This window comes from Drosophila pseudoobscura, chromosome 2, assembly GCF_009870125.1.
Source record: "Drosophila pseudoobscura strain MV-25-SWS-2005 chromosome 2, UCI_Dpse_MV25, whole genome shotgun sequence".
Classification (NCBI taxonomy): Eukaryota; Metazoa; Arthropoda; class Insecta; order Diptera; family Drosophilidae; genus Drosophila; species Drosophila pseudoobscura.
The window spans coordinates 5242929-5261178 of NC_046679.1; the positions used below are offsets into that span (position 1 = coordinate 5242929).

At 46.2% G+C, this 18250-nt stretch overlaps 1 protein-coding gene across 7 annotated transcripts in view; it reads right to left on the bottom strand.

The window, feature by feature from the left end:
* The window catches only part of cher (filamin protein cher), a 31984-nt gene that overhangs the window by 12367 nt on the left and 1367 nt on the right, over nucleotides 1-18250 (bottom strand). The window contains exons 1-12 of one of the 7 annotated variants that reach the window (XM_015183317.2): nucleotides 16858-17459; nucleotides 15182-15542; nucleotides 8424-8568; nucleotides 8021-8356; nucleotides 7666-7680; nucleotides 6263-6354; nucleotides 4904-6196; nucleotides 4449-4835; nucleotides 3775-4341; nucleotides 2685-3489; nucleotides 2169-2621; nucleotides 1960-2095 (exon numbers count right to left, since the gene is read on the bottom strand). In XM_015183317.2, coding sequence (XP_015038803.2) covers nucleotides 1960-2095; nucleotides 2169-2621; nucleotides 2685-3489; nucleotides 3775-4341; nucleotides 4449-4835; nucleotides 4904-6196; nucleotides 6263-6354; nucleotides 7666-7680; nucleotides 8021-8356; nucleotides 8424-8568; nucleotides 15182-15542; nucleotides 16858-17265 — 4998 coding nt within the window. In that variant the 5' untranslated portion in view covers nucleotides 17266-17459. Of the gene's footprint in view, nucleotides 1-1959; nucleotides 2096-2168; nucleotides 2622-2684; nucleotides 3490-3774; nucleotides 4342-4448; nucleotides 4836-4903; nucleotides 6197-6262; nucleotides 6355-7665; nucleotides 7681-8020; nucleotides 8357-8423; nucleotides 8569-15181; nucleotides 15543-16857; nucleotides 17460-18250 lie in introns of those variants that run through there. The other 6 variants (XM_015183321.2, XM_002137053.3, XM_015183320.2 and 3 more) reach the window with 6 other exon arrangements.

Below are 18250 nucleotides of genomic sequence, written 5' to 3' on the forward strand. Positions count from 1 at the left end.
ACGGAGGCGTGTTTGTTGGGGTAATTTCATGTGTCAAGTGTTGATGTTTTTCAATTTTCGGCTGTACGCTAAGCCCTAAATATTGGTTCCCAAAATGGTAGACTTGTGAAACCTTCTGGGAGCGGAATGAAATGACAGATATTAGGAGATCCTTTCGTTCTTAAGCCTGCCCACCCTTTAAATATATGTATGGATGACATTTCCCTACGAGTATGTAATGGAGTCCAGGATTACTCTTTTTTTTAATGGTAAATCTTCCCCTCTTAGTTAATCCTCTGGCTACGCGTGTGATACTTTTTTGTATATATTTTATATACATAAATTCAAAATGTTATGTCGAAATTCCTCCATTGGAATGGACTCCCCTCATTTGGTTGTCCGTGCGGATTTCATAATTCAATTAATGTTTCTTCTTTTTTGGCCTAAACAACGTGTTAATTTATGTTCTATTTCTAATGTTTAAAAAGAGCTTGTCTGCTTTCATTCAACTTCGATATGTCTTGAGAGGAGAGGTGCCATAAATAGCATTTGGGGTTTTTCTTGGGCACGGTGTGGCGTGTGTCGGATCACGTAGATAATGAAGTTGCTGCTGTCAGAAATGGACGGCCGCAAAATCTCTCCCTTAACAAAGTGGGGGAAAATGTGGACAAAATTAATTTTACAGCCGGCTAATTGTGCATATCTGTTAAACATAAATTTTGCGCGAAAACAACAGACAACTCAATTAATCTTTGGGTTCGACCACAGAAAATGTATTTCATTTTGGGCAATATGCCCGAAACTGTCGGCTCGACTCTGGCCGACTCTTTCAATCCAATCCCCAATGATGTGCATTGTTGTTGGGCCCTGTCAGGTCCCATGATTCTGGCTATGTATTTATGAGGTTTCATTTCTCAACCTGTCAACATGAGCGACACGTGAATGGACTCGACACTCTACATACTTACAATCCCCCGTTGCCCGTTGTCCGTTGCCCGCTCCCCGTTTCCCCCGACTTCCCCCGACTCCCACGCTGAAAGATACAATTTTTTAAGCAAGTGCAAAGTATATGCTGCAAGTGGGGTTAGGAAAATTGTTGTTAAATTAGCAATTATTCAAAGATTAATTAATACTTTTTGGCAAAATATGTGGTGCTCAAGCGAGTGGTTCTACGAGTATTCAGTATTTTTGTCTGGAACTGTTTTGTTTTTGGCTTTTTTTCTCGTGTTAAGTGCGTTCAATAGTCAATTACAAAATACAATTACACAGTCAATCAATCAGTCACACACAAACAACTTACATAGACTAAGGGCTGGCTGGCTGACAAACAAAAGAAGCATTAAACAATTGAATTGAATAATTTGTTCATTAAATGCATAATATGTAAAACAAAGCGCAATTTGCAATTTAGCATAGCAGAAATAATTTTGAGAACGAAATAATTTTCATGCAATTAATTTTAGAATTTCTTTGCGAAGAGATTTCTTTTTTTGTTTTGAAATTTTGTATTCTACTATTTTCTTTTAGGTTTTTTTTGTTTGTTTTCTTTTTTTTATTTGTGGTTGTCATGTTTTACAATGTTGCACTTAAATCGTACTCTTTGTTTTCCTCTCTTTGCCTGGACTTGAGCTCTCTTAATCGTATGTAAAAATTGTTTGCGTGTTTTTCTTTTCTTTCTGTTTGAGGGAATTTTTAACAAATATATATCCAAACAATTTGCTTGGGGGTGTGGTGTGGGGCGGGGGATGCACGAACACACAAACACAAAACAATGACTAGGACATTATGTATACATTGATGACGTATTGTATCTATAGATCTACGAGTATATGTGACTAGAGAAACGATTCGACGATATATAGATAAACTTTATAATAATTGCTAATTTTCAACAGTTCCCAGCTCTGACTAGATCTGGCTCTGGCTTTGACTGTGTCTGGTTTTAGAGTGTTTTAAATGATGTTTTGATGTTCAGGCTACCTTGATGGAGAAGCTGCCGTTGGGTATGTCTTTGCCGCCGAACTTCACATTGATGTCGTAGTCCCCGGGATCGTTCAGGGCGTACAGTATATCGAAGAAGCCGTCCTTCTCGACCACATCAATGCCCACGATTTCGCTAAATCGAAATAATCCAATCGAATATTTTAAACTACTTAGGCACGTAGAGGGGGAATGGGGATTCTGCTTACCTGCCCTCCTTGTTGGTGATCTTGCAGGTGACGGCTCCATTGCCGGCCTCCCGTGCATCCACCTTCAGGTGCGATTGACTGCCCGAGGGCTGTATCTTGGGCGCCTGCTCCACCAGCTTGCACTTCTTGGCCTCGCCAGTGGGGAATGCTTCGAGTTTGAAGGGCGAGCCCTCGATCTCCTTGTCGCCGTACTTGATGCTGCACTGATAGGTGCCGCATTCGTCGGGCACAAACGACACCACATAGGTGCCAGTGGCCACCTCCTCCAGGCGTGGCTGCATGGGCTTGCCCTTGGGATTCTTGATGGCCACATTGATGTCCGCCTGGCCGGCCTGCTTTGTGTCGATCTCGAATTCGGCGGGCAGCGAGGCGGGTGTCTTCTTCTTCTCATTGACACCCTTCACCTTGACCTTGGTGGCCTCCGACTTGGGGAAGACTGTCATCACAAATGGACTGAGTGGAGATGGAAGATTGAAATGGGGATGGGGTACGAGGCAGGGATCATGATGGACTCACCTGCATGGCACCTCCACCTCGGAGAACTTCACCTGGCACGTGAGCACAGAGCCCGCCTTTGGCGGGACATAGTGGACCGCGTAAATGCAATTGCCCTTGTCCTCGACGCGCAGATTGTCAACGGGTATGCCCTCGGAGTTGGTCAGCTTGACGGCGATGCGGCCAGGACCAGCCTCGCCCACATCCACATTGAAGAAGGTCGGCACACTCTCGCGCACCTGGCCGTGCTCGATGCCCGGCCCGTACACCTTCACCTTGCTGGGATCGACGGTCTCCTCGACGAGCACGCGGAACGGCGAGCCGGGTATGTGCTTGTCCGCAAATCGAATGGTGATGTCGTACTCCCCCGGATCGGTGGCCAAATAGTCCACATCGCAGCTGCCGTCGCGATTGTCCGTGCAGGTCATCTTCGCCTCGGAGGGCCCCTCAATGGCCAGCGACAGGCCACCGTTGCCGGCGCCCTTGGTCTCCACGGTGAACTTGTTCTTCTGGTTGGTCAGACCCTTCTCCAAACCAGGGCCGTAGGCCTTGCAGCGCGCCGGATCACAGCCGCTCTTCACATTCACCACGAAGGGGGAGCCCGGCACTGGTATGTTGTCGTACATCAGCTCAATGGTGTGGCGACCAGCCTCGAAGGGCGTGTACATGATGCGGAAGATGTCGTCGGTGGGTCCCTGGACGATCTTGCTGGGCAGCACATGGCCCATGGGATCGAAAATGGCGCAGGATAGCTTTCCAGAGTCAATGTTGCTGCTCACCTTGCTCATGTCCACCATAAAGTCTGTGGCGGCATTCATGATGACACCTGATCGGAATACAGAACTAAGGATTAGCGAGGGGCAGCAGTGGAAGGCATTGCTATCCAACATCAAGGCACAACATCAACAAGATTACGATGCAATTAGTGTATCAAATGCGTTTAGTTATTACAAAAAGAAGAGAAAACAAACAATCAATAAGGACAACAGTAATGCAAAACGGGCGGAGGCGAGGCTTGGCGATTGCTGGGTAGTAGAGGCTTTAGATTGGAGGATTAGATTGGCGGCGGCAACACTCGGAACTGCAACTGGAACTCCTCTTCATAGCCTACCATGCGGCTGGATGCCGATGCCGCTCACGCGTGTATTCTTCAGATTCGGCACGGGCACAATCATCGGCTGGAATGGCGATCCATTGATGTGCCGATCATTGAACGTTATGTTGACGGTATAGTCCCCGGATTCGGTGGGCAGGTAGGCCACATTGCAGGTGCCGTCTCCATTGTCACGGCAGTTTATGGCCGCCTCGCAGGGCCCCTCAACGGTCACGCCCAGACCTCCTTGGCCGGCACCGCGCGTATCGATCATGAACTCCGCCGGCTGACCCACAATGCCGCGCTCTAGACCCGGGCCAAAGGCCTGCACTTTGTTGGAATCGCTGCCCGTGAGGCACTGCAGCCGGAATGGACGCGGCGTAATGGGTGTGCCGCCAAAGCAAATGCTCAACAGATACTCCCCCAGCTGGGTGGGTGTAAAGTTTACCAGAAATCCCTCGGCTGTGGGTATTATGTGGGCCTTGACCCGATTCCCCGAGGGGCTGGTGATGGTCACCGCCAGATCCGCCTTGGGCAGCCCGTGGGTGATGATGCGGAACTGCTGCAAACTGTTCAGGGGCGCGGCTTTTGTGGGGGATGAATGAAATGACTTGGACTTAGACCATGATGCACTCACGACGGGCACTTGTATATAGAAAAGAGTCACAGAGGGAATAGGGATGGCTACTTACTGGGCTCGAGTCCGTCCACCTTGATCTTGGACACATCCACTGTCTGTTCCACGACCACCTTCTGGCCGAGGGGCACGCGCTGGCCCCCGTATGTCATGGTCGTGGTGTAGGCTCCCTTGGCTGGCGGCATAACCTCCACCGAGTAGGTGCTGTCCTCGTTATCGATGATCCTGCAGGGCACCTCGATCTTGGTCTCCTCGTGGATGATCTTCACCTTCAGCTCGGCCTCGCCCGCCTCCCGGGCATCCACATTGAAGTGGGTGGGAACGTTGGGGCGCACTCCTGGCTGCAGCCAGGGACCAAATGCCTGCACCTTGGCAGCATCTACAGGGACGCCCACGTACACACGATGCGGGGAGTTGGGCGTGGAAACGCCTCCATAGTTGACTGGAAAATCAAAAAAAAATTTCATCAATAAGGAACCAGAAAGAGCGATGTGTAGAGATGGGACCCACCTTCCACCGTGTGTGGCACCCCAGAGATGGGCGTGTAGGTGGCCTTCTTGCTGCCATCGGGATTGCTGGCCAACTGCACGGGCAACTTTGTGCCGTAGACATCCTGCACGACAACGTCCAAGGGAGCATTACCCGCCTTGCTAGTGTCCACATCGAAGCTGGTCGGCTGGCTGATGGTCACGCCATTCTTCTCGAGGCCCGGCCCCGAGGCCTTCACCAGCTCCGGATGGAAGTCGGTGCGTGGCAGGATCTGGGCAATGAACGGCGACTTGGGTATGTCCTCGTTGTCGCACAGGATGTGGACGGCATACTCGCCCACGGCAGTCGGGTGATACTTGACGAGTGCGGAGCCATCGCCATTGTCGTGGCACTCGATCTCCGCCTGCGAGGGGCCGGCCACAGTGAATCCGAGGGCGCCCGTCTCGCCATTGGTCTCCACCACAAAGGCGGCCGGATAGCCAATGACGCCACTGCTCAGTCCCGGCCCATAGGCCACAATAGAGGACTCCTTCTTGGGCCCGACCTTTACCTCGAACGGGGACTTGGGCACTTCCTGCCCGGCAAAGGTCACCATGATCACGTACCGCCCCTCCTTGGTGGGGTAGTAGTGGCAGTCGTAGGTGTTGCCATCGACCTTTGATTGCATGACGTTCTGGTTCATGCCACCGGGCCCAATGACGCGCACCTCGGGCACACCCTCGCCGGCACCCTCGGTGTGGATCTTGAAGTCGGCATCGTCCCCAACACGCACGCCCGTGGCCTGGAGGCCGCGTCCGGAGGCGCGCACCTTGCGGGCATCCGACAGCGGCGCCACCTTCACGGGGAACGGACTGTTCGGGATAGCAGTGCCCGCATAGAACACATTAATGGAGTGCAGGCCCTGCAGGGCAGTCACGTATTCGCAGCGCCAAGTATCGTTCTCCAACTGGCGCACCTTGGCTGCCACCGAGGTCTTGTGGTTGGCCGGATCGATGATGATCACCTCGGGCACTCCGCGACCCGCGTCCTTGGCGAGGATGTCGAAGAATGTGGGCTTCTTAATGGTCACTCCCGTGGGCTGGATGCCGGGTCCGGTTACCTTCACCTTTGAGGCATCGCCGGCATGTCCCTCCACCTTCACGGGGAACGGAGACTTGGGTATGTCGCGGCCAGAGAACTGAACGGTCACCTTGTGCGGTCCCTCGGCCTTGGGTATGTACGAGACCGTGTATGTGAGATTCTTGTCATTGTTGAAGCGCACATCGGCCTTTTCGATCTCTCCGTTAGGTCCCTCGATGTCCACATCGACAACACCTGTGCAAATACAATATGAGAGTAAGTGGAGGGATCTTTGGTATCCACATTCACGAGATTCCTTACCCTTGCCAGCGGAGAAGGTTTCCACTGTGAAATTGGCTGGGGCACCAACCACAGGACCAATTGGCTCAATTCCAGGACCATAGGCACGCACTCTGTGAAAAGGAGAAGCGGATAAGATTCATTTAGAGGACAGGACAGCAAAACGTTAAGCTTTATACAGCCAATTATGATACAAAGAGGATAAAACATTTAATTCTCGCAGACAGCCCAGAGCAGAGTTTTTCATGCGGCGACTCTAATTAGCTTCATTATCACAATGGCAATCACACTGCTTTTTACAATAAGCTGGATCCATAAATAATACAAAAACTAACTATTTTTAGCAACAATAGCAGCAAGATAGCGCAAAGAAATTTGAAATTTTTTGAATCTCGATAGACTGCAGTGGCGTCGTCACGGATCACAGCGGTCATTTGTGGTACTAAGAATATCGAATGTAGAATGTACATTTTCTACAACATGACATGTATGTAAAAAAAATTAATATAAAGATGTCGTGTAATAAATATATTTACATGTAGGCTACACGATTTCGATGATTTTAAAATTTTCCGATAATTTCGATCGATAGAAGAGAAATTTGAATGTTTAAATATAAAATGCTGGGAAAAAACGTTATATAAATCTGGTTTCACATGATTATTAAGCAATTAAAGAAAATAAAGTTTATAGCTTAATTTGTACCATTTTACAGATCTTTAACATATGTAGATAAAACCACGGTTGCCACACAAATAGTGCACGTACATTTATTGCCTGCTTTCTCCCATACGGTCTCAATCTGATAAAAAATGTTAAATTTAAACCAAAAAAGGCGGCAAAAACACCAGTTTTGGACGAAAAATCGTCTAATGTGGCAACCGTGGATATAGCCTACTAGAATTCGTTGCAATTGAAGCAAATCAAGAACATGTGATGGACGTTTCAGGCGGTTTCAGTTAACAGAGCAGCAAATCCAATCTGAAATTATATCCGCTTTGGCCAAGAAATATGCGTTTAGTGAGCGCTAATTGAAGCCAACAAAAGCCGCCAGCGAGAGCAAGAACGAGCGCGAGCAAGAGCAAGAACAAACAGGAAAGCAGCAGTCAGCGGGTAGCAGGCAGCCTGCCTGTCAGCCAGCGTTGAAGTATCCATTAGATACGCATCGCTCAAGGCTAGAGCTCAGAGCCGGCAACGGCAACAGCAACAGAAGTAACCGAAAATAAGACAAACTGCCAGCCGAACATTTAAATCAAAATCAAAAACAGAAATCATCGAAAGCAAAAATTAAAAAAAAAAAACACAGAAAAAAGGAAGCCGGCGAATGAAAAACCAAAAACGGAACGAGAAAGAACGTTGGGGCCAAAAGAAGAAGGCCGAAACGGAACGAGAAGAGAGGTGGAGAGGGCATGCCGAAAACTTACCGCGGCGGAGGAATGCTGAGTTTTGCATTTTTTGAGGCATTTTAATAAAAATACAAGGTACGAGTAGTAGATATATACACAGATATATATAGGGAAGGGAGAACAAGAACAATATCCAAAAAATACATTAAAAGGTTGCCCAAAAAAAGAGAAAGAGAGAGAGAGAGAGAGAAAGGAAGAAAGACAGAGAAGAGTGTTTGAAAATCGAGATTAGATTAGAATCGGAATAAATGCATAAGCCGAAGGGAAATACAACTTCAAATTGAAATACAATTGAGACGGAGAGAGGGGGAGAGAGAGTATTACAACAAGAGACAGATATATGTATATTCAATTAGAGACATGCCCCACTCACCTGTTGGGGTTCGTCTTGGGCCTCAGTGGTGCTCCCGTCTTCAGCTTGGAGTTGGGATACTGCGACAAGTACGTCATCATGGACTGCTCGTCGACATTGGGATTGACCAGCTCCTCGGGCTTGATCAGCTGACGGACATTCAACCAATCGTCGGCCAGACCCATGGCCTCCGATGCATTCTGGACAGCATCCTTCGAGTCCCACATCTCCCAGTCGGGGCACAGACCCGGGGCACAGGCATCAACCAAAGCGCCCACCGCTTTGCCAGTGGTCCAGTCATTGGTGAAGTTATTGATGGGCAAATCGGGTATCTTGGCATGTATCCAGTTCAGTAGGCTGCAACACACAGAACGACAAGAGTAAGATTAAGTGTCGACAGAGTCACTGGATGATCTCCACTTACCGCTGCTTGGGCGTCGGTCCGGAGCCGTTCAGCTGCTTCTCATCCTCGCCATCCCACATGGGCATCGATATCGAGTAGTGGAGAATGAGCGTCCATATCAGGCCCAGTATCAGTTTCAGCTTGCAGTCCACAATGTCCGAGGAGTCTGGAAAACAATGTGCAATGGAGTGGTTTGGAGTGGTTAAATCGGATTGAATGGCGGATAAACGGGAAGAACGGGACGAACGGCCACCGTTAACAGTGCTCAAAAGCCGTCGTAAGCCTAATGTATCTATTAATTGCCTTAACAACCGCTGTGGCTGCCACTGCAATTGCTGCTGGCATCTGTCAATGCCAACACTTTGCTGCCTGCCGTTCTGGTTGCTGGTTTCTGCTTGCTGGCTGCTTCTTGCTGCAAACCTGTTGCCATTCGACAAGCTGCCAATTATGTACAAAGATGTCCGCTAACTGTTACAGCCACTTTACCACTGCCTCCACCTCCTGCTCCTCCCCTTTTGCCGGTCAAGTTCAGGGCTGTTTATGCACGCCACACGCAACATGTCTGGCCGGTTTCTGTCTGGCCAAGTTTAAGGTCAGACACTCTTTGGACAAAAAGCATCGCTGCTCCGACTTCTTTTGTCATGCTAAACAATTCAAAATAGTCGAACGGAACGAAACGGGCCTTTCGTATGGGTTTATTGAACCGCCGCCCAACTTAAGAATGGACTCTTTCTTTATAGCCGTAACACCGCAAAGTGAAAGGCCTCGCATCCCCGAGCATCAATCGGCCTAATTGCCTATCATAGTCCGCACTCTCGGACCCTCCTTGGACCCTCACTCGCGAATGCATTTGCCACGCACTGAACCATGGCATCGAATCGAATCGAATGGAATGCCATGTCCAACACACGGGGAAAGTTGCCGTAGGCCACAGAAAACACTGTTGGCAGTCGCTGGCAACAGAAGTGACGACAAATCCAAGTACTTTAATGACTTACCACTAGATTTGGAACACTGTTTGCCCTATGTTTGCCCCCAAGTAGAGCTTTTCTGTGGCACACAAGGGGTAGCACATATTGTATTCGTGTAGAGATCGATCTATGAAGGGTCTAGCTTTCTGTTGGATTACCAGGAGGTATCGAATAATACGTTCAGACTGGACCCGGAATAAAAGATATTGTATCTAAGTACAATTGTAGGCCTCTGTTGCAAAGAGTCTAATGCAGGTCCTTGCTTCCATTGCTTCAAGAAGGGAATGCCCCAGAATGCAAAAACATGCGTGACGATACTCACTTCGCGGATCAATTCGAACATCGTTAACTGCTTTTCAACCAAAAAAGCCCTGTCTGACGCTGGTCTAATGTATAGCCATGGCTCTTCCTATCAAACCAATATAATCTTTATTGCATAACGATGACAGCTCCAATTTCCCCATGAATTATTGCTTACTCTCCCACTTGTAGGGTATCATCTAGCCAAAACTGAAACACATGTGTACAATTTCTTAGAGAGCTTTTCGAGTACCAGAATATTTTTATCTTCTCTTATCTTTCGAGTTTTTTTTTTTGGTGCCGTTAAACGATTGCTGATACACTCGCCTGCGCCTCTCTACCACCCTCTCCACGCAAAAGCAATAACAGCTTTTTTTTAACTAAATTTGCAACTTGTCTTTGTTCAGTTTGTGTTTGTGGCTGGACATAGGAAACCGGCTGGATTGGTTGCTCGAACGGTGGCTGGCCTGGCCCCTAAAAGCCATCAAATTGTCAGACATGGTCATGTGTACATTTGACCAGGTTTTAAATACGCTTTAACGCACGAACAAATGACAGATTAGCTGAATGCCTGCCTGCCAATCTGTATGCTCAGCCTGTTGACATATTTATGAAAAATTACATCGAATGGCAAGATTCAGCATTGACCGACGGCGAGTGCAACAACTCCATTCCATGCCACTCCATGGCATTCCATCCATATTCGAGTCTGCTCCTCTGGCAGTTCCATTTGGCGAGTCGAAAGAAAGCCACAATTAAAACGGCAGATGGAAGATGGATAAATAAATAAATAGCTAGAAATGATTTGGCTAATTAGGCAGCAGTCGGTTGGCATGCCAATCTCCAAGACGGAGATGGGGACTCCAACTCTGGATGTGGCTCTGTGCTCTCTGTGCTACCCAAACTGGTTGTCAACCCCAAAGTTTGCTTTTGGCACGACGGCGCGAACAAGAAAATGGGCTGTAAATTATTTAGAAATATGCTAATGTTCGTGTGGCAGCAGGCAGGAGATTCCATAACAGCGATAGGGAATGCAGACATCCCATCTCCAACTCCAGCTCCAAAGAGCCATACATATGCATAAGTGTGAAGAAAACTTCTGTGTGGAATCTCTGTGCGGGGCTTCCATAATATCTCTGCATATCATCCATATATGCAGACCCCGCCGCCTCCAGCATTAATCATGGGAACGAAAACAGTTCTTGGAAGCGAATTAATCTTTTTCTAGCGAAGATATGGCCCGATAAGATCTCGTTTAAATGGTACCATGATATCATCTAGTGCTTATAAAGATTATATTCCAGTGAGAGAAAGGAGAGAATCCACAATTACAGTTGAAACGAATGGAGAAAATTATTCGGAGCATCCTCCGCCACAATCCATCATCATTTTGTTGTCATTGTCCCAGGCCACGGCAATCGGATATGTCCACCCCGCCCATGTCCGATGCGACCTGTTGCCACAATGTATCCAATCGGCTTCTTTTTCTCGGCCGATGCCATGCCAAATGATGACTTGACATGATTTATATGCTCTGCAGATTGCCCCAAGAATTATTATGATGTTAAGTGCTGCAGACTGCAGTGGAAAAGTATTTAACATTCAGATAAACAAGACTCCAGAGGGGCGCAGCCACTGCGGCTGCTGAGGCTGCAACTTCTCGGATTCTGGAGGCCACAGACCCGGCTCTGCCACAGCCAGCATTCAACCGGCTTTGGTCTGGGTCACAGCCGCCAGACACGTTCTTTGAGCGGCACGCGCATACCAGAGTCAGAGTCAGAGCCAGAGCCAGCGATAGAGCCAGAGCCCCAACCAGAGACCGAGTGCAATGTCTGTCTAGATTTTTCCGCAACGGAAAAACCAGTTTCCACTCGCATCCAGACTGGGAAGTCTTCGTCTAACTGTTGCGTGGCTAATTAAATTAGAGTCAGGGCAACAGGCAGGGCGGCATGTGGCATGTGGCAGGCTAAGCTTCAACTGCAATCTGCTTAGAAAGTTGGAGCCTGTCTTTGCAACTCCCTCTTGACACTTTAAGCCGCTTCAACATCCATTTTGGGGGATCTTTTCGATGTGGGTTGTGGGTTCGCTTTGTTTTCTTGCCCCACATTTGTGGCTCTCTGCGGTTGTCACTGACTCTGAAGTTTTGTCACTTCTTTTGGGGTTAATTGAGTCGGGTGTTTCTTTCTCGATCTCTCTCGGAATTTCTCTGGTTAATTTGAATAAATGACCGAGAAAAGCAGAGAGAGATTGCAGCCGTAGAGGCCACTAATCACGCTTATAATCTAATCAAAAATTTATTTGCCATTCCATCATTTCTATAGCTATTTCTATTTCCATTGAATGCATCAGAATCCAAGGGTTAGCTGCCAAATCGGTGACGTGTCTCAACTCCGTTTCGATGGCGTCATGTCACGGCTTGCTGCAGAATGACTTATGATCACCGGATGAGTACGTGCTGACTGCATGCCTCTAGGTAGGGTTGGTGATCAATACCAGGCCTTCGGCATTTCTGAGCAATTCACCAACAATTCAACGGAAATTCAGGCTGATATTCGGGGGCTCTATGATTCATCTCAAGAGCGTGAGAGTTTGCCTTTAGGCAAATACGGTTATGTGGACTAAAGATACGCTAAATTATCAAAACATGTTGAGCAAAACGGAAGCTTGTTTACTACCGAATTTCTGCTTAATTTATCAACATTTCTTGTTTGCCTTTTTTTAAGAATTTTCTAGATAAGAAGTCGAGGGGGGTTTGGTTCTCTCCACACAAATATTTCTTAATTAGTTTTCAAATTTATTTGAACAAATAATTAACAAGCAATCGAAATTTGGGTCAAACGGGTAATGGGTGGCAGCCATTAAATAAAATTGTAGACATATTTACTGATTGACTCATCCCCCGACCCCCTTGGAAAATCTCAAATACTAGATGATGTTTGGTGTTGATTTCGGTATGAAAATGATGGCGTCATCAATAACAATCAATTGCCTGTGACAAATTGAGACGCGACAGACTTTGAAGTTTTTCCTCGCTGGCAACAATACAATCCAAAACTTCGTTCCAGTCCCCAGATGTGTGTGGTGTGTGGATTGTATGATGTCATGGGAAGTCCGCTCCGCTCTGAGCGACTTTATCTCTACCCAACACCGCTCACGTACGTATCACGAGTATTACGAGGCTTGTTCTTTTCTCCCTGTTTCGTATTTTTAATTTTTGTGTTTTTGTTTGCTTTTTTATTGCCCGAGTGCTGCTTTATTATTGTTTCTGTAGATCTTTTAGCGCAAACATTTGGCAGAAAAGATACTCGTACGATGGAAATCTACAAACCCTCGAGCTGAGGCTGGAGCTGCGTGGAGACCACACAATTTCGCGCTAATTCAATTGACAGCAAAAAAGCTCGAAAATAAAACCAAAGAAATAAAGAAACTGGGAAGTGAATTGTGGCTTTAGATTGGGGATTTGAGAGAGATACAGTGGAGGCCCAAGAAGCAGGAATGCCACTAAAGTTTTCCTCCAAAGACCGTTGAATTTCTCTTTTGGCAGCTTTCACTGTTCCAACGGGAAAACGCAACACACAACAGGAAGAGGTGCAGCCGTCGTCTCGTTAAATTAATTAAATATCTATTTCATTTCTTTTTTCCAAAATAATCGCCAAAATAACGCATCCATTATCTTGTTTCTTTTTTTGGCAAACATTTGACTTGGTGACAAACCCCATTTATAGCTAAAATTCCTGTGCCTGCGCAAAATTTAGTTAATGACTAACCTAAATAAGGGAGTGATTCATGCAACGCCTTGCGAAATTTTCGAGTGCTCGAATTTCGGGAATTTAAATCCTCAATATTCGCAGCGAACGTCAAAGTTTTTCGGCAGTCTATAGATATAGAATTTGCCTTATCGAAGCGAAAGCGAAAGCCCCACCGCCATGCTGATTAGCTGTCAAAAATACCTTCCATGCGATTGTGGTGGAGAGTCGTTTAAGAAACTGTCTCTCGGGCGAACCCTCATTTCGTTTTGTTGATAAAAAAGAAAAGAAAATAAGAAAACGAGTATGGTATGTAAACATTTCTGTAAACATTATTTACCTAGCTGTCAATTATTGACAAACGCGTTTTTTTTTCTGAAATACATATGTATGTGCCCCCAAGGTGCTTATCTTGTACATAAAGTAGTAGGCAGCCACTGAATGATCGTCTTTCTGTCTGCCTGCTTGGCACTCCAAGGCGGGAGGCGTGTTCTCGAAGATGGGACAAACAAAAAACCGAGTGGAAAAGTCTTATCAAAAGCGTCACGGGGTCACTATTACAATGTGCTTGCTTGGAAATGTAATACCCGAGAGAATAATCTGTCCATTCGCTGAATGAATGAATGAATGCCTCTGCTCAATGACCGACTGAGGCACTGACTCATAAAACCCCGCTCATATCACATGCCACATCTGGTAGATCTCATTGAGGTTCTCTCTCAATCAATACAAATTAGCAGATGCAGCAGGTTTCTGGCATTGAGAGTCCCCGCTTGGATTCGGATTCTGCCACGCTCGTGATTTTGCAATGGCACTTAGTCTATGAATATGATAGCTCTATACGCTGGTATCTAATGAAATTAACCTTCCCATTTGTCCACGCTTCGTTGGTGCTCTCTTGTGGAAAAGTACATACATACATACTCGTATATCGAATTTATAGCCGAAAGTGTGAAATACAATAAAACAAAAGGGAAAGAAAGATTGCGATTGCTACTACATCGACGGATGGATGCCCTCTAAATGTCCAAGGGAAGTCCAAGGGTACATCTCTAGAGGCTAGAGAAGGGCTGTTTATCAGAGCATCAATATGCCGGGTCATGCACATGACATGCTTGGTGTTTCTCTTTTCAGAATTCGCTTGTGCGTCTCAATATGGGAGCAAGGACGTTCCCACCGCTGATATGGTTTCAAGCTCGCTCTCAAATCGAGTATAGCTCGGTCGCATACTACAGCTGAGGTACTGCTAATAGCCAATTGCCAACACATACAGTCTTGAAATATGCATATGAGTCGTACAATCGCACAACGAAATGAAAGTAAAATCGCATTGAAGCTGGCGCTTTGAATAAAAGCCAGCAATGACATCATTTTTTGTGTGTTTTGTAGTCTGGAAGCGAATCGTGGAAGCATCCACGTTGGGGAGCTGTGTGTGGAATGCAGCAGCAAGCATCCGAGAAGCATCTCCCACTCCACTCTTGCGGCGTTGGCGAGGCGCATCTTTGGTTGGATCTTCTATGCAAGCTTTGCAATTTTCAATGAAAAGAATTTCAATTTGCATTATTAATTTATACAGTTAGTTGACTCATCCATGACCGCACTGGTTGTTGTGGTTAAAAACTATTAGAGATCCTAAACCATATCTCAAATTGCTCTTGGGCCCCGCCCCAACATTTCTACGCTAAAAGATAATCCGAAAATTCTGGGAAACAGATGCAAACAACACGATATGGCGATTTGGAATACAAATTTGACTACTTACCAATGTTAACGATTTTGATGCCCTCATCCTGAAGGAATTTCAGGGCCACCGATACGTTCTCCAATTTCTGGCTGCGGAATGTTGGACGTTTGTTATACTTGGGCAAACGCTTCTGGGACAGCACCTCGAGGAGGGCGATCAGCCGCAGGCCATCGGACAGATCCGTTTCCAGATTGTTTATCGACCGATCGATGGTCTTCAGGTGCTCGTTCGCCCACCGTGTGAAGGTGTTCTGTTGGATCTTCTTCCACTGCGCATCCTCGGCAAGATCACGTTCGGCCTCCATGTCTTCGTCGAAGTTCTCCTCGTACTGGTCCGCCGGCTGCTGCTGCTGCTGCTGTTGTTGGTAATAGTCGTTCGGCTGTGGGTTAGCGAGTGGTCAGATTGTTCAGATATCAGGTTAGTCCCGGGGAGTACTACTATGAATGGGTGGGGTGGGGGTTTCGTGTGGTGTGTGCGTGGGATGTTGGCTGAAAGCCACTTGACAGTTATGCATAAGTCCACTCCACTCCTGGAGCCAAATACCGCAGCACCGAATCGAAAAAGGTGTGGCGCAGACTTGTTCCAGTTTCAGGTTACGAACGCCAAGCATAACAACTCCTATCGCCGAGTGGACTGCTTGTCCACTTTCCACACATGTCCCCCTCCAAGTGGCAGAGGAGAAGAGGAGCATTCACACTTTACTAGAGACGAGTATTATTTTATGAGTCTTCATCGTGTTTAGCTTTTATTTGCAATAACTACAGCGTGCTAATGGTTCAAATTATGTGTATTTCTGAGAACATCCATATTTCGTTTTATCCCCAGGGTTATATAACTGGGTTCCACTATCTGCAGTATTTCGGATTTCAGAAAACACCAACACTTCGTATCTGCGGGCGAACGGAACCCTCGTTTGAAGAAACAAGTTCCCAGGTATCTTTTACGCCCCGATCCAAAAGTTTCGAAACAACCTCCGAAAAGGGTGTAGAGTAGAGAAGAATGAATGCCCACGAAGAACGAGCACAAAAGGAGAGCAAGTTCGCGTGCCACACAGAAGAAACTTTTGGACATAAACCTAACAGAAATAGAGAGCGGCTGGCAGACAGCCCGCCCGACCCCCGCCGGGCCCCTGCTCTGTCTGGTTTGTTGGCCAAGAAGCGGGATAGAAACTAAAGGAAATTGGAGTGGCGACGACGACCACGGTCAGGCCGAGTGCGCAGCGTGTGAAGTTCATTAACATTTTCATTAATTGCAAAAGGCCGCGGAGCGACAAAACGCAATGCAGAGTGCAGCAATTAAACGATAAATGACCAAATTTTTAATACTCTCTCTTGAAGGTACACAAATTGTGGGCACACAAACACACGTCGGAATGCTGGAGAAGAGATTAAACACACACCACCTGTGGGGGTGGGGAAGAGAACACACACAGCGAGAAAGTTTAGCCACGCAATGATTCTTAGTCTCTGTGTGTTTATTAACTAAATAATTAAAAACCCCAGTTCGAAAATTCACTTCTATATCAAACTAAAGGATTTCACATTTTGGTGGAATTTAATATCCTTTTAAAAACATAATTTATTTGATTCACTGTTGGGAAACTGGGGAAGAAGATCACACGCAGGACATAGGGACACACACACACACACGCAACACTCTACAGGCGATGAAGAGGGGGACACACGAACACACACCTGTTGATGGCAAACGTCGTAGTTGTTGTTGTTGTTGTTCTGTGCTGACGTTGGCTGTTGGGCGTAAAAATTTAAATTGCTAAAATTTGGCACAAATTGCGATGCGTTCTGCTCTGTATGGTTGTTGCCGTTGCCGCTGCCGTTGACACACGCGTTTGTCTGGAAATTTGGCGGGTTTTTTCTATTGTTGAGATGATGGCTATTGTTGCTGTGGCTGAGGAATATGGTCGCCTGTGTCGCCGCCGTCTGACCACCGTTTGTATAATTCGCGTGAACGGATATTGGGACTGGGACGGGACCGTCGTCAGCGTCGTTACTGTTGCGCGTCGAAAATGCTTTTGACGCGATCGCCGACGGAGTTTCTCGCGCACCGGCATTTTCGCGTCTCTCTATCTCTCCGTTGTACATGTAGCCGGTTTTGTTGTTGTTGCTGCTGCTGCTTCTGCTCTCCTCTTTGCTCTCCACTTCGTATCTTTCGTATTTTGTTTTCGTTTTGCTTTCAGGTAAAAATGCACGAGTTGGCAGCGCTCTTTCTTTTAACGTAAGAACGATAGATACCAGCGCCGTAAAGCATCGATGAATTATATATTATATATATACACGGTTTACCGTTCTGTGGAGTGGAGAATGTTCGTTCATAAACAGGTTTTTTTTTACAACAAAAAATTCAAGTTCAGTGTGAGAGCGTAAGGGGTTTGCTTATCGCGGTATTTTCAGTATTTTGCAGTATTTTTATTAATTATTAAGAAGTATATTTTGGCTGTCTTAAGTTTAAGCTGTGAGCCGCAAAGTATGCATTGGTTAAGCCTTTGAACGAGCCTATGAATTTCCGTTATGAATTATGACTGATTGAATTTTCAAAATTTTTCATGAAGTAATAAGCGAGATATTTGCGAGATAATACCCGTTTTAAGAGATTACTAAAAATAAACTAAGGTTGTGCAATAATTTATTTTACAATTTATAAAGTGCCCGACTTTTTAAATTTCCCGCCTCTTCTCTGCTTCTGTCAAACGGCTCTACAACTGATTTCTGTCAAAATTTGAAGAAGCTTCGTCGTATAGTTTGGGGATTCCTCGAAATTTGAGGAGAAAATGGAAAAGTTAATTCCTATGTGCTCATTTTTATATTACCAGTAAGCAGGTAGTACCTACTAGGTACTAATAAACTCGTAAATACATTTGTAACCCACAAAGTATTCATTTTATAAACCTTTTATAGAGATTATCAATTCAATAGATGTTTTAATAAATGTTTTGTTTATTTTTTTGTGAATAAATAGATCTTAGTCAAACATATCACTTCTTAAAACCGGTTTTCTTAGCTTCTCCTTCATTTGTAAATAAGCGTTCGTTCTATTAGTAACACTTGAACCAATCCCTCAAACGTCCTG